The sequence below is a fragment of the Physeter macrocephalus genome, chromosome 13 (assembly GCF_002837175.3).
Source record: "Physeter macrocephalus isolate SW-GA chromosome 13, ASM283717v5, whole genome shotgun sequence".
Lineage (NCBI taxonomy): Eukaryota > Metazoa > Chordata > Mammalia > Artiodactyla > Physeteridae > Physeter > Physeter macrocephalus.
Genome location: NC_041226.1, coordinates 22,114,328 through 22,129,077, shown reverse-complemented (window position 1 = coordinate 22,129,077; position 14,750 = coordinate 22,114,328). Strand labels below are relative to the sequence as shown.

The 14,750-nt window shown below is 38.5% G+C and overlaps 1 protein-coding gene across 5 annotated transcripts in view; it reads left to right on the top strand.

Moving 5' to 3' along the window:
- Positions 1-14,750, top strand: part of COG3 (component of oligomeric golgi complex 3) — a 62,881-nt gene that overhangs the window by 43,731 nt on the left and 4,400 nt on the right. For 2 of the 5 annotated variants that reach the window (XM_007129782.4, XM_007129779.4), the window contains 3 exons: positions 7,080-7,155; positions 11,868-11,995; positions 12,809-12,907. In XM_007129782.4, coding sequence (XP_007129844.1) covers positions 7,080-7,155; positions 11,868-11,995; positions 12,809-12,907 — 303 coding nt within the window. Of the gene's footprint in view, positions 1-653; positions 870-893; positions 919-1,016; positions 1,239-7,079; positions 7,156-11,867; positions 11,996-12,808; positions 12,908-14,750 lie in introns of those variants that run through there. The other 3 variants (XM_055089364.1, XM_055089365.1, XM_028497391.2) reach the window with 3 other exon arrangements.

Here is a 14,750-nt window from a genome sequence, read left to right as displayed (position 1 = left end):
TTTTGTTTTTATTTCCATTTCTCTAGGAGGTGGGTCACAAAGGATCTTGCTGTGATTTATGTCATAGAGTGTTCTGCCTATGTTTTCCTCTAAGAGTTTGATAGTGTCTGGCCTTACATGTAGGTCTTTAACCCATTTTGAGTTTCTTTTTGTGTATGGTGTTAGGGAGTGTTCTAATTTCATACTTTTACATGAGCTCTGTTCTCTTTATCCACATTGTGGGGATCTGCATGTGGTCTGGGACTCTCACTTTTCCTGGATTAGGACCTGCATGGCAGTAATCATAGTCCTGAAATTTTGGAGATTAATTCTTTGTCAGTTGCTTCATTTGCAAATATTTTCTCTCATCCTGAGGGTTGTCTTTTGGTCTTGTTTATGGTATCCTTTGCTGTGCAAAAGCTTTTAAGTTTCATTAGGTCCCATTTGTTTATTTTTGTTTTTATTTCCATTTCTCTAGGAGGTGGGTCACAAAGGATCTTGCTGTGATTTATGTCATAGAGTGTTCTGCCTATGTTTTCCTCTAAGAGTTTGATAGTGTCTGGCCTTACATGTAGGTCTTTAACCCATTTTGAGTTTCTTTTTGTGTATGGTGTTAGGGAGTGTTCTAATTTCATACTTTTACATGAGCTCTGTTCTCTTTATCCACATTGTAGGGACCTGCATGTGGTCTGGGACTCTCACTTTTCCTGGATTAGGAGCTGCATGGCAATAATCATAGTCCTGTCTATGAGGGTTTCCTGTTACTTAAATGGGTGATTTATTTTCCTCTTTGTTTTACATGCTATTTTTCCCTTTCATTTTGTGTAGATAATTGAGAATTGAAGATTTTATATCATTGCATTGTTAATTACCAGGTATACGGATTTATAATAATCTATTTCTCTGTCTCCTAGCTAGAATACATCAACTGGCAAATGCGTAGATAATTGAGAATTGAAGATTTTATATCATTGCATTGTTAATTACCAGGTATACGGATTTATAATAATCTGTCTATTTCTCTGTCTCCTGGCTAGAATACATCAGCTGGCAAATGCCAGCAAAGGAAAAATCAGATCATGGCAGTTTTGACTTTTCCTGTTCCAACGTAATCATTTTTTTAAAAAACCTAAGTGTTGTTACTAAGGACTTACCTCATAAAGATCTGTGAGAAGTCTCGAAGTGAACTTTCATTTGTTAAGCCTCTACTGTCTGTCTAGACTTGTGTTAGAGGACATTAAAAAAGAATAAAAATATGACAGCCCTCTCTCTAAATTTTACTTATCTGAGTCTTAACTGGGGAGACCTTGGTAACTTGTTGCTGGGTCCTGTGATAAAGGCAGAAGATATTACTTTTTGAAAGTAAGAAATGATACCAAAAAAGCAAATATAGAAATGTTAAACTCTTATTTATCATTGAGGTATATTACTTGTTTCGTGGCTTTTAGCCCATTCATCAAGTGTTTGGAATGTGTGTGTGTGTTTTTTTCCCACCACAGAAATATAAAAGGAGGGTGGTGTAAATGTTTTCTCCCAGCTTTTGGTTAAAAAAAAAAATGGTTCAGGTATGGATATTTTGTAAGTTACAAACCAGTCATCATAGTTTTTACTGAAATTGTCCTCATGGAAAACTAGTTTGTAGATTGTAGTATTTTGTGGAGAGCACCCACGTTAATACTGGTGGGAAATACTGTAGATGAATATTTTGCAATAACAGAGCAGCAGAACAAATCTCCTGGTATAAGCAAGTTGGTTATAATGAAATCTGCCATTAAAGGGTTTTTTTCTAGAAAAGCACAGTTTTCCTAGAAGTCAAGAGAATGAAAATTCACTGATGGTAGTTGCCCAAGTTGACCTTAGTATAAATTTGGTAAATCTGGTATAACTCTGGGCATTTGGAAGACTCTGGACACTACGAACATTCTTTAAAAATTAGAGATTTATGTAGAAAATATGTATTCTAAGTCTGAATTATGTAATGGACCTCCAAGGACATGCTACACATCTATAGCAGGGACCCCTGTATAGCTGTTCATGCACCCCTTTTTATACTTCTCTCAGTATGGGACTGGGGGAGGGAAAGGCCCTGCCCCTGATCATCATTGAGAAGCCGTTCTCCCTCACCCCCCTCTATCTGCTCACTCTATGTTGACCTTACTCAGATCATTCATTCATGTTTCCCTTTACAACCCTGGTCCCTCACTGCTCCTTACTGTTCAGTGCAGATCTTTAGTAGATACTATGACTTAGAGGACCCGGTATCCGTTTTATGTTATCTTATTCCAAATTTAGGTTTATTCCCCTGTCCTATTGGCATAGAGTGGGTCAGAGGTAAAGATATATACGCACACACACGCACAAGCAGGCACACGTGCATTGTAAGCACTAGAGTTCATACAGATATACGTGATCATTTAAGACATTGTTTCTTAGAGTTTGTGGACCAAACATTTTTCACGTTTCACCGGGTCAGTGTTACTAGTATTCTGCATAGCAGAGACAGAGTAAATGATTTTAAAACCTTAAAATAATGTTCTTTAAAGGTAATTGTGCAAGTGCAGAATCTTATACCCCTTTTATTATAATTGGCATTGTAAGGCAGCCAGTTCTTGTACCTTGATAAATGATCACAAGAAAAGCAGTATCCGTTGATGCAGAAAGGAAACAGTATTTCATCTTTCATTTGGATATATGCTTGTAGGTCTCAGTATTTACTATTTGGACGTAAGCTTCATCAACAAAATGTCCTCAGCTTGTTTCTAAGTTTGGACTGATTTTAAATATATATATAGGTTTGCCTAATAAAACAAGCTGTGAGAGTGTATAGAGAACGTTCTTAGGTTGTCAGAAGACTTGTTTTTTCAGCCTGAAGACTCCAGGCGTGATTCTGGTCCCCTTTCACCTGTTGTAAATTGGCTTTTTTGTTTATGTAGCTCCTTTCTTGGGCTCTCTTTTTTGAGATGCTTTGTTTTCATTAATTCTCATTACATGCCTGGTACCTGGAGTAAGTAAACATCTCCATTTCACAGACTAAGAAACTAAAGTTTTGCAGTGTGACCTGTATACATGAGATAAACATTTCTACAGCATTTTAATCTGTTTGGTGTAAACATCCTTCCTGATTCTTTGGTACAGTTAATGAAATTTCTTGAGAACAATAAAATTATAAAATTTTATTTTATAAAATAATGAAGTTTCTTGAGAACAAGAAAATGGTTCTAGAAGAACTGTTGCCTTGTTTCTTGCTCCTTGAAAAATAACCTTTTCTCTCAGTATTTGAATGGCCCTAGGGAGTGCAATACTGTTCTCTATGTGTTGGGGGTGGCGGTTCATATCAGAACATTTGGGTCAGTTATTTTCTAAAACTAAAAAACTGGCGATACTTTTTTTTATGTCCTAGAATTTTATTGTACTGAATATTGCTTGAAACAAACTCTTAAGCAGGGCTTGGAGTAATCATGGGTGTGGTAGAAAGAGCAGCATTTCGAGGCGGGAAAGCTGAGCTCTGCACCTCCTGACCGGGACGGTAGTCGTCACTTAGCTTCTCCAAGCCTCAGTTGCTCATGTCTACAGTGCAGATAGCTATTGCATCCCTCCTCCCTACTTAAGGTTATTATGAGGACCAAAAGAGGATCTTATATATGTAAACATACTTTGTCAGTGCTTGAAGAAGTGTTATTTTATAGTAAAATGTGACAAATTTGAAGTGAAGATTTTGCTTTTGCAAAAAATCTGAATGAAAGCATTTTAAAGGAAGTATAATTTCATGTTTATAGCTAAGCTAAAAGTGTTTCCCCTCGTGGGACCAGTTTATGCTAAAAACTCAGACTTGTATTCCTTTCAAGCAGTTTTCTAAAGTATTGCAAGTTTATTCTTTTTTTGTGGCCTCTCCCATTGCGGAGCATAGGCTCCAGACGTGCAGGCTCAGCGGCCATGGCTCACGGGCCCAGCCTCTCCGCGGCATGTGGGATCTTCCGGGACCGGGGCACGAACCCGTGTCCCCTGCATCGGCAGGCGGACCCTCAACCACTGCGCCACCAGGGAGGCCCTGCAAATTTATTCTTAATGTTCCCTCTGAAGTGTTACTAATTTCCTCAGCAACACTATAAATTAAATTTTTTTCCCTCGGCATAGTGTGTGTAATAGAATTTGACCCATAAATTTAATTTCTGTTCACAAGGAATTATAACCTAATCGGAAATCAAGATGGAAAATATGTAAACATTAAGATGTATACAGCAATGTCATTATGAGACAATGGGTCTGTCTTCATCCTGTAGGGTTTTAAAAAAGATGGGGCTAATTGGGGGAAACTTTTGAAGAAAATGCTCCTTGAGGTTTAACTTAAAGATAAGTATAATAGAACTACCATACGGCCCCGCAATCCCACTACTGGGCATATACCCAGAGAAAACCATAATTCAAAAAGACACATGCAAATAGAACTACCATACAGCCCCGCAATCCCACTACTCGGCATATACCCAGAGAAAACCATAATTCAAAAAGACACATGCACCCCAATGTTCATTGCAGCTCTATTTACAATAGCCAGGACATGGAAGCAAACTAAGTGTCCATCAACAGAGTAATGGATCAAGAAGATGTGGCACATATATACAATGGAATATTACTCAGCAGTAAAAGGAAATGAAATTGAGTTATTTGTAGTGAGGTAGATGGACCTGGAGTGTGTCATACAGAGTGAAGTAAGTCAGAAGGAGAAAAACAAATATTACAATAGGCAGGACATGGAAGCAACCTAAGTGTCCATTGACAGAAGAATGGATAAAGAAGATGTCACACATATATACAACGGAATATTACTCAGCCATAAAAAGAAACAGAACTGAGTTATTTGTAGTGAGGTGGATGGACCTAGTGTCTCTCATACAGAGTGAAGTCAGAAAGAGTAAAACAAATACCATACTTTACCACATATATATGGAATCTAAAAAAAAAAAAAAGGGTTCTGAAGAACCTATGTGCAGGACAAGCATAAAGATGCAGACATAGAGAATGGACTTTAGGACACGAGGAGTGGAAAGGGTAAGCTGGGACGACGAGAGTGGCCTGGACATATATAGACTACCAAATGTAAAGTAGATAGCTAGGGGGAAGCATCTGCATAGCACAGGGAGATCAGCTTGGTGCTTTGTGACCACGTAGAGGGGTGGGATAGGGAGTGTGGATGGGAGGAGATATGGTGATATATGTATATGTTTATATGTATATGTATAGTATATGTATATGTATATGTATATACATATAGTATATGTATATGTATATGTATAGTCAATTTACTTTGCTATAAAGCAGAAACCAGCACACCATTGTAAAGCAATTATACTCCAATAAAGGTGTTAAAAAAATAAAAATAAAAAATAAACATTCAGTCCACTGCACTGCAAAAAAAAAAAAGATAAGTATATTATTTAGGTAGAAGATAGAGATGAGCATACAAGTTTGTATTTGCTTTCAGTATAAAAATAGTTATACGCAATATATGTCGTTATGAAATTGGTTAAATTCTGGAACAATCAGTGGCATAACAGGCCGCCATTACTATTAAAGCATAACAGTTAGATACAGAAAAATGTCCAGGATTTAGATTTAAGTGGAGAAAAAAGTTTTCGGAGCACTTTGATCCTACTTTTGTAAATGTAGACACATTAGTATGTTTATATATTTACGTTGGGAAATATTTGGGATAATATACACTAAACATGAACATGTTTTTCTTTAGCATTGTCTAACCTATAATCGTATGTATGACTCACTTTTAAAAGCTGCATCTCTCATAAAAAATAAAGACATAGAGAGGAATTGAGTGACAGTGGAAAGGGGTGATTTTATATACATGGCTACATGAGCAAAGGCCTAGAGTGGTCCAGGAATATGAACTTGGTGGAAATAGAGAGAGGGCTGGAGGGAGCACAGGCTCCGGACGCGCAGGCTCAGCGGCCATGGCTCACGGGCCCAGCCGCTCCGCGGCATGTGGGATCCTCCCAGACCGGGGCGCGAACCCGGTTCCCCTGCATCGGCAGGCGGACGCGCAACCACTGCGCCACCAGGGAAGCCCATGACTCACTTTTAAAAGCTGCATCTCACATAAAAAATAAAGACATAGAGAGGAATTGAGTGACAGTGGAAAGGGGTGATTTTATATACATGGCAACATGAGCAAAGGCCTAGAGTGGTCCAGGAATATGAACTTGGTGGAAATAGAGAGAGGGCTGGAGAGGCCTGAGTTAACATTATATCCTGTCTGTGCCCATCCTCTGCCTAAATATTTGTGTGGCCTTCTTTATGAGAAACCTAAAAAGTTGGTGTTCAGGTTTTTCTAATGAGACGCTCTGCTGAGGCCAAGGTTATGGCCTGGACCGTTGGCACCTAGCAGTCCATTTTTTACAGATGTATTGTGCATTTCTGTCCTTCACCCTCCCTAGCTACAGCCTAGCCGCACCGTAATTTGCCATCTTAAGAACATTCTTGTCCGAAAACTAAATGTATGGTTTTGCTTCTCTGTACTGATTCTGAGAAATGAAAAGAGAGGTGAATAGAGGGTTAGCATCCAATTCTTGTACCTAGAACACTGGCTAGTCAAATGTGCTTTTTGATGCTATCTGAAAATCTTTTTTTTTTTAAATAACATTCTCTCTGCCTGTAACGAAGAAAAGGAGCCTCTAGGTATATAAAGGAGATTTTGTCCAACTGCTGTGACATTTTTCTAATAACATACGATAGTAATTTAATGTTAACCTAACAGTCCACTGAAAGAGAGGCCTGTTTTGTGTTGACGTTTCTCTCTGTCTTCATTTTTGTCTTCCTACCCTGAAATGTTTCAGGCTGAATGCCTCAGGACATTGGTATGGTTTTCTTTTTGCAAAACAGTGTATGCCTTGAAATCACAGAAGAAGTTTTGCTAAAATATTTCATTGGTTGTAAAGGACTACGAGATATGATGCATTTTCTTTTAGGGCTGCACATTTGATTATCATTATGCTTTCATACGTTCAAATGGTGTATTTTTGAGAGCAGTACTAGTTTAATTTGTCATCAGTGAAATGAAACTTTTTTCCTTTTGTCTCCTCTACTAGGTTTCAGCACTAAACACAATGGCCAGTCAGGGAGGACCCAAGTATACTCTCTCTCAGCAGCCTTGGGCTCAACCAGGTACCCACGTTTTACTGTTTGCGATTTCGTTTTTTTAGGATATCAGTTAATTTGCATTTATATAGTCCTGCTCCCGACAGCTTGAAGTTGGTTTCCTACTCCTGCTGTGGTTTAGGTTAATGCAAGATTCATTTTGGAGCTGACAGGTCTTAATTGAGCCAACACAACTTGCATTTCAACAAGCATCCCAAGAAAGGAAGAATTAAAAAAATAGATATACACACACACACACACATACATACATACATAAATACATACATGTACATATACACACACCCAGTTAAAAATAAAATATGGCTTAGGTGGAAACGCTTTGAGTGTGATGGTTTCTGTACACTTGATTTTCATTGTCTTAGAGTGAAATACTGTGTTTGATAGTATGAAATTAATGGAGAGAATGCTACTGTTTCCAAGTATTATATGAAGAAATGTTGGATATTATTACATTTTAAGCAAGTTACATCCTCTTTAATGTTTTAGAGTGTTTGAAAAAAATTATAAAAATGTGGTGTCATTTAGGAGTTGGCAGGCTCTGTCTTTGATTGGCAGAGTGCTGAAGATGTTTCCAGTCTTAACTCTTTCCTAAATGTAAATTTTTTTGTGCTAAAAGGTGTTTTTTTCCCTCTTTAACATTAGACATTGAAAATCACGACTAGTTTTGTGGGTTATTTTTGGTCCATGTTGTGACATTTTAAGTTGTCATTAAACTAGAATAAATCATTTTGTTAGATTGATACTTCTGGCCATTCCCTGGCCCATATTGTGATAGAGATCCTTTGAAACTAAGAAGGGCAAGTTGCCGAAAGAATCAGTGTTTTAATTATGGGTGAGCTGTGTCCAAGTTGGTAGGAAGCTTTTTGCTCATAGTGAGAGAGATCCAAAGAATGATTCTGGTTTAGCATGCATAGAAAATTGACTGTCTACAGGCACCCAAAATTGGAATTAGGTTTTTAACGTGATTGGTTTCCCATAATGAAAGAATGCATGTCTGTCAGGTATTTATTTCTTTTGGGAAAAAGAATTGAGGCCATTCTAAAATTTTCAGTTATTTTTATTAGCGCCTCAGGTTAATTTGAAGATGAAGTAGAACAAAGAAGTTGTAAGAGTAGCTGTGTATCTCCTAGGAAGATTTGTAAGCATAGAGAATTATCACTGGTATTTGAATGGAAGGCAGGATTTTATTTCAGAAATTTGTCATGTGAACTTTGATGATGTCAATATAGGTTTGCATTGATTTGCTTTATTTTGCAAATAAACTTTGTGACATGCTTTAGGCCTTTTGTTTACTGTGATGGAGACAGTGAATGTTATACTGGCTTTATTATTTTAAACCTTTGTGTTGTATATGAGATTGAAATCTTCGCCATCTTACTCAAGGACAGAGAGCATCCTTCATGCAGTAGTATATTCTGTCAAGAGACAGAAAACCAGTCTTTTACTGAGAATACTGGAAATTCTAACCATAGTGAGCCTGGTGGGAACCACTTGTTCTGACCCCTCAGGGTCAGGAGCAGGCTTGTCAGGCTGTAACTCAGCACTGATTCTAGAAGGAATTCTGATCATCTTTAGATTAGTTGGGCGATTGGCTCAAGGTTTGTCATTTACAGAGCTTATTTAGAAATAGGACCTGATTTTATTTTGAACGTTAACGTAAAGGAAACTCTTGGGTACAATAAATCTTTCTTAAAATAGGTAGAAACCACTAAATTGTCATAAGTATAGTTAGTACAGCTAAGCCCAGGGGCTTGATGCATAATTAATGTATTTTCTTTCCCCTTTGGGAAGACTCTCTTTTGCTCAAAATAGGCACTGTCATTTTCTCAAGTGGAGTCCTAATAGATCTCCCAGTGTTAGGTGTATTACGCTCTTAAGTATTACTAGAATTGTCATTAGTAAAGCAGGAGTAGATGAAAGGAAACCGACAGAGGACTAGATGAAATAGGGCTTGCTGTTTTGTCATTTAAAACATTTTGTTTCTAAGTGAGGAGATCCTAGCAAATGGAGCAGTGACCCTTCAGTTTACCTAGTTGTTGTATCTTCCGTCTCATTTAGCCTCAAGGAGCTATGGAGTTGCTTTTTCTTGATCTGTAATAGGAGAAGCCCACACTTAAATGTCAAAGATTTTTTTTTTTTTTTTTTTTTTTTTTGCCGTACGTGGGCCTCTCACTGCTGTGGCCTCTCCCGTTGCGGAGCACAGGCTCCGGACGCGCAGGCTCAGAGGCCATGGCTCACGGGCCTAGCCGCTCCGCGGCATGTGGGAATCCTCCTGGACCAGGGCACGAACCCGTGTCCCCTGCATCGGCAGGCGGACTCTCAACCACTGCGCCACCAGGGAAGCCCCAATGTCAAAGATTTTTAAGTCTTTGGGGTGGGAGCACCAGGGCGTCTAGAAACTTATCTTGGGCCCCTAGAACCCGGGGTTGGTGGTTCATGCAGACTTGATCACCTTCTTGGGGTCATTCCATCCTAAACTCACGAGATTGAGTTATAGTTAGGATGCCAATTTGTTAATTACTCTGGGAAATATACCTTTTTAAGAATTGGGATACTTTATTTACAAGACTCCACATAAAACTGGGCTCTGAAGACTGACCAGTGATCCCTGAAGTGTGTTAGTGACCATAGGACCAGAGCCAGTGGAATTAATTGTCTTAAAGGAGCTTTCGTCTGTTTATGAAAAATAAGGAATTCTTGGATTGTTTGTTCTTTCTCCTTGAGAGCATTGGCACTTTCTCACCCTGCTCTTATACAACCCTTCTCAATTAAAAAAATTTTTTTAACATGGTATAAAATTTGAACTGTGGAAAGGTATAAAATGAGAATTCTATTCTCCACCTCTAAACTAGTTCTCTCAAAGGTAACCACTATTAATGGCTGCTTACCCCAAATTATGTGTATTCTAGCATATATGGACTTGAAACGTGTTATACAAATAAGATTATACTATTGTTACCTGAAAAAATGGGTTTGCCTCTTGGTGGGTATTGAGCCAAAAGACACAACCAAGGCAAAGAGTGGGAGAAGGAAAGATTTATTACTTGCAGCAAGGGAGAGCACCGGGGATCTTTCCCAAAGCAGTGTCTCTCCGAATGGCAAAATTGGGGAAATTTAAGCTAAGGGTACGTGTGTTCATGAAGGGGCTTCAAGAGAGGAGAATTCAGCATTGAACTGGGGCAGTGGTTGACGGAATCCAAGCTTTAGTTAATTGAAGTCACGGGGGTCAACAGCATCATTCCATCCTCCACCCGAATGGGGGCCTTAGTTCCTGCAGAACTCAGAGACGTGTATCCGATTGTCCTCTGTATCCCTTGAGGAGGAACTAGGGCTGTTTCATTACCGACCTATTGTTTCTTATTGCTTTTCCTGTGTTCCTGCATTCCCTCACTTCCCTTAAGGTCATCAATTACTGAGACCTGTTCAAGGACAAGCATTGTGGCCAGGCTGAGATCACAAAATGGTTTAAGGCCAGAATGGCTTCTCTTACGTTAAGAAAGCCAGTGCTGGTTCTCCTTCGTCGGGGGCCTCTTACCCTATCTGCTTACAAAATATCCCTTACTTTTTTTTTTTTTTTTTTAAACCACTTATTCTATATCTCGGAGCCCTTTCTGTACCAGCATATCCAGCTCTACCCATTCTATTTAATGGATGTGTAGAATATACCACTAAAGCATAATTTCTTTAATAATTCTATTAATAGATATTTGAATTATTTTTAGTTTGTTTTTCCTTACACTCTTTGATAAACACACATATCTTGGTATTTTGTAAATATGTCCATAAGGCAAATTTCTAGCAGTAGAAATGTTAAGTGAAAGAGTATGTTTATTTTCAGTTTTGCTAGACATTGCCTAATATCCCTTCCAAGAGGTTGAACAGTTTATACTCCCGTCAACAGTGGATGAGGGTGCCTGTTCCCCCACACCCCTGCCAAATGTGGATATTCGCAACCTTGGTAATTTTTACCAATCTGAAATATTTCAGTTGTTTTAATATGCGTTTCTTTAATTATGAGTGAGGTCACAGCATCTTTAAAATTATTAATCAGTCTTTTCTTTTGTAGCTTTCTAGGTAATTTTCTCTTTGAAATACTTCATACAGATTACGACTCTTATTTTCCATTTGTACTTCTTTTCAGACACTACACCTGGGCTACTAATTATTTCAGTTACAATTTTCTGGAATTCTTTTCCTTTTCTGATAATACAATATAAGAACGTAACAAATGGATTTTTAGTTCCCATTAAATATGTGTGGGTATTTTCTGAATGATCTCATAAGACAGAGAGCATCTCTTACTGTGAGTCAGTTCTACAAACGAATAAGCTCATTCATTATGAAGTAAATCTTACTAGTGCTTCTCTGCAAATGACCTTTTATTTTACCTTACATCTTATCTCCAAATTCCGAAGGCACCATATTACTATCCCTATGAATGTCCTGGGTCTTGCCGGGGGGTGGGGGGGTGGTGGTGGGGGGATTCTTTTGCTGTTTAGCCCATGGGGTTAGAATTTTGTATACAGTAGATACTTAATGAATGTTTATAGGGCTTGTGATTAAACTTGATAAATAAATAAGAAAAGTGAAAGAAATTCTTTGGGGAAGTAAAGAGTCTTCTTTTGCTATTTTTCTCTCCTTTTATTCCCCTCTGAATTAAAATGGAAATGTTTCTTCTGTTTTTATTTGTGATACTAAGGAGGTCAATTTCTTTCCAGCAAAAGTCAGTGACCTTGTGGCAAGTGCCTACAAGACAATAAAAGCAAAGCTGCCCCTGACATTGAGAAGTATGTCATTGTACCTATCCAATAAAGATACTGAGTTCATCCTGTTTAAGCCAGTTAGGGTGAGTATCGTGATCATCTCTTTGAATGTTGGCCCGTCTCTTGGAGTATTCTTGCCTTGTGTACCATTTTCCCCTTCCTGTAAACATTCTGAAATGTTGGTCTACTCTTCTAGTACAGTTGACTAAAAAGTACTGTGATTCTTTAAAGACTTACAAAGCGTGCATCTGTCTGATTATATCTCCCCGACCTCACCCCCAGCCCTCATTTTGTCTTAATTTCCTTATGGTTACCTGTGGCACAAGGGTAATTTCTACCTAAAAGTAGAAATTAGTAAATGAATAAATAATAGTCAGACCCTCACATGAGATGGGGCCCAGCACTTGTGAAAGAACAGCATTTCAGGAATTATGTCCCATTTTACTGGTGAGCAGCAGAAATAAATGGCTTGCAGCGGCCATGGAGGGATTAAATGTCAGAGCAAATTTAGTACTTATAGCTTCCAGCTCTGTGTTGAGCTCACATCTTTACCCAAGGCGTTGGTTGATTTTTAAAGTACATTTTATGTGTTTGGGAACTTTATTATCTTCTGTGGAAGAAGTTGCTGCAGAAGACTGTTACTGTTCTCTGCGGGGAACAAGGCTTGCTAGAGTTTAGTTTTTCCAGTAAGTACTATCTGATAAGTCTTAGACAGGTAGTGCTTGCTGTGAAATATTAATGCAAATTGAACATCTTTGGTAATGCCCTAGAAGATACATTTCCTCCACTTGTTTTGGCACATAGTAAGATTTAACTTTCTTAGTTCTTCATGTTTAAGAAGACTGAATATGTTTTCAGTGACTCATGTAATATAATTGCCTCTTCTTCTTTCTAAGAATAATATTCAGCAAGTCTTCCAGAAGTTCCATGTCTTGTTAAAGGAAGAGTTCAGCCCTGAAGATATCCAGATCATTGCTTGTCCTTCTATGGAACAGGTAATCCAAAGTCTGAAGAGCCTTGTTACTTTTATAACCTTTTAGTTATTTTACTTGAGTAGATAATGTCTTTGAGTAACTGTGTTTTAGTTGTAATTTTAAAAATTGTACGTTGTTTTATTCTGATGAGCAAGAGTTCAAGCTTTGAATTGCTCTCTCACATATTTAGTGATGGCGTTAGAATTTTCAGTTGCTTTTCAGTGCTTTCTGGTATTGAAGGTTGCTGTGTTTAAGATGAATGAACTGTTTGTGGGAGATTCAAATAGTGGTATTTAGATTGCTGAATAATTTTGTTTGCAGTATGTATGATAGGAGGCCCATGTTTTAGATGAAAAAAAAAAGTGTTTTAGGGATTAGAATAGATGATAGAAGTTTCTGTTTTCTCTCTTCTTCCTAAATTAAAAAAACTAAATAGAGAGCTCAGTCTTTGTTTATTATCATTCATTTATTCAATTCAGTCAGCAGGCTTTTATTGAGTAGAAGTAGGTTGGTGCTATGGAGGGTATTTTATTTCTGGTTTTAAGTTTAGTTGAAGAGTTTAGTAGGGTAAGGACTAGAGAGAGAGACTGGGGGAGAGTGGTAAGGTTAGTGAGAGCCCGATTGCTGTGGGTGGAGCCCGCGGGGGGAGAGACTGGAGGCAGTGCGTGTGGTAAGTCTTTTGAGGAGTTTTACTTCACGGGGAGGGAAAAGATGGGGTGGTAGCTGGAGAAGAAATGGGGTCATTTTAAAATTGTGATATAATTCAGATACCATAAAATTCACCCTTTTAAAGTAAGCAATTCAGTGGTTTTTGGTATATTCAGTAAGTCCTGGAACCGTCACCACTATCTAATTTCAGAACACTTTCATCCCCCCAACAAAGAAACCCCTACCAGATTAGCAGATTCTTCATTCCCCCCTCTTCTACTAATCTACCTTTGTCTCTGTGGATTTGCCTATTCTGGACAGTGCATTAAATGGAATCGTATAATACATGGCCTTTCATGACTGGCTTCTTTCTCTCAGCATAATGTTTTAAAGGTTCATTTATGTTGTGGCTTGTATCAGAACTTCATTCTTTCTTATGGCTGTATGAATTTCTTTGTATGGCTCTATGGGGCATATTTTAAAATGATTTCTCTGTAGTTCTAGGGTTGTAGACAGTCAGGATACTTTTTTAAAAAAATTAATTTATTTATTTTTGGCTGCGTTGGGTCTTCATTGCTGCGCGCAGGCTTTCTCTAGTTGTGGCGAGCGGGGGCTACTCTTCGTTGCGGTGCGCAGGCTTCTCATTGCGGTGGCCTCTCTTGTTGTGGAGCACGGGCTTCAGTAGTTGTGGCTCACAGGCTCTAGAGCGCAGGCTCAGTAGTTGTGGCGCACAGGCTTAGTTGCTCTGCGGCACATGGCATCTTCCCGGACGAGGGCTCGAACCTGTGTCTCCGGCATTGGCAGGCGGATTCTTAACCGCTGCGCCACCAGGGACGCCCCGGTCAGGATACTTTTTTATGTCATTTGAAGCAATTATATTCTATGTGATTATACCACTAACTTGACATGTAGTTAGTTTATTTTCAATATTTAGAGATTTTTCCCCTCGTTTCGATTTAATTTTGTTTTGAATTATGTAAAATGTTTACATGATTCCCAAGTCAGAATTATGGAACAAGGTAAATTTGGAGAAGTCTTGCTTCCCTTTCCAGTCCCTCCAGCCTTTTCCCTCTCTCCCCTTTTAGATAGCTATTTTTATTTGTTATTGGATTATCCATCCATCCTTTTTTTGTTGTTGTTAAAGATAGGGGAAATAGGGGGCTTCCCTGGTGGCGCAGTGGTTGAGAATCCGCCTGCCGATGTAGGGGACACGGGT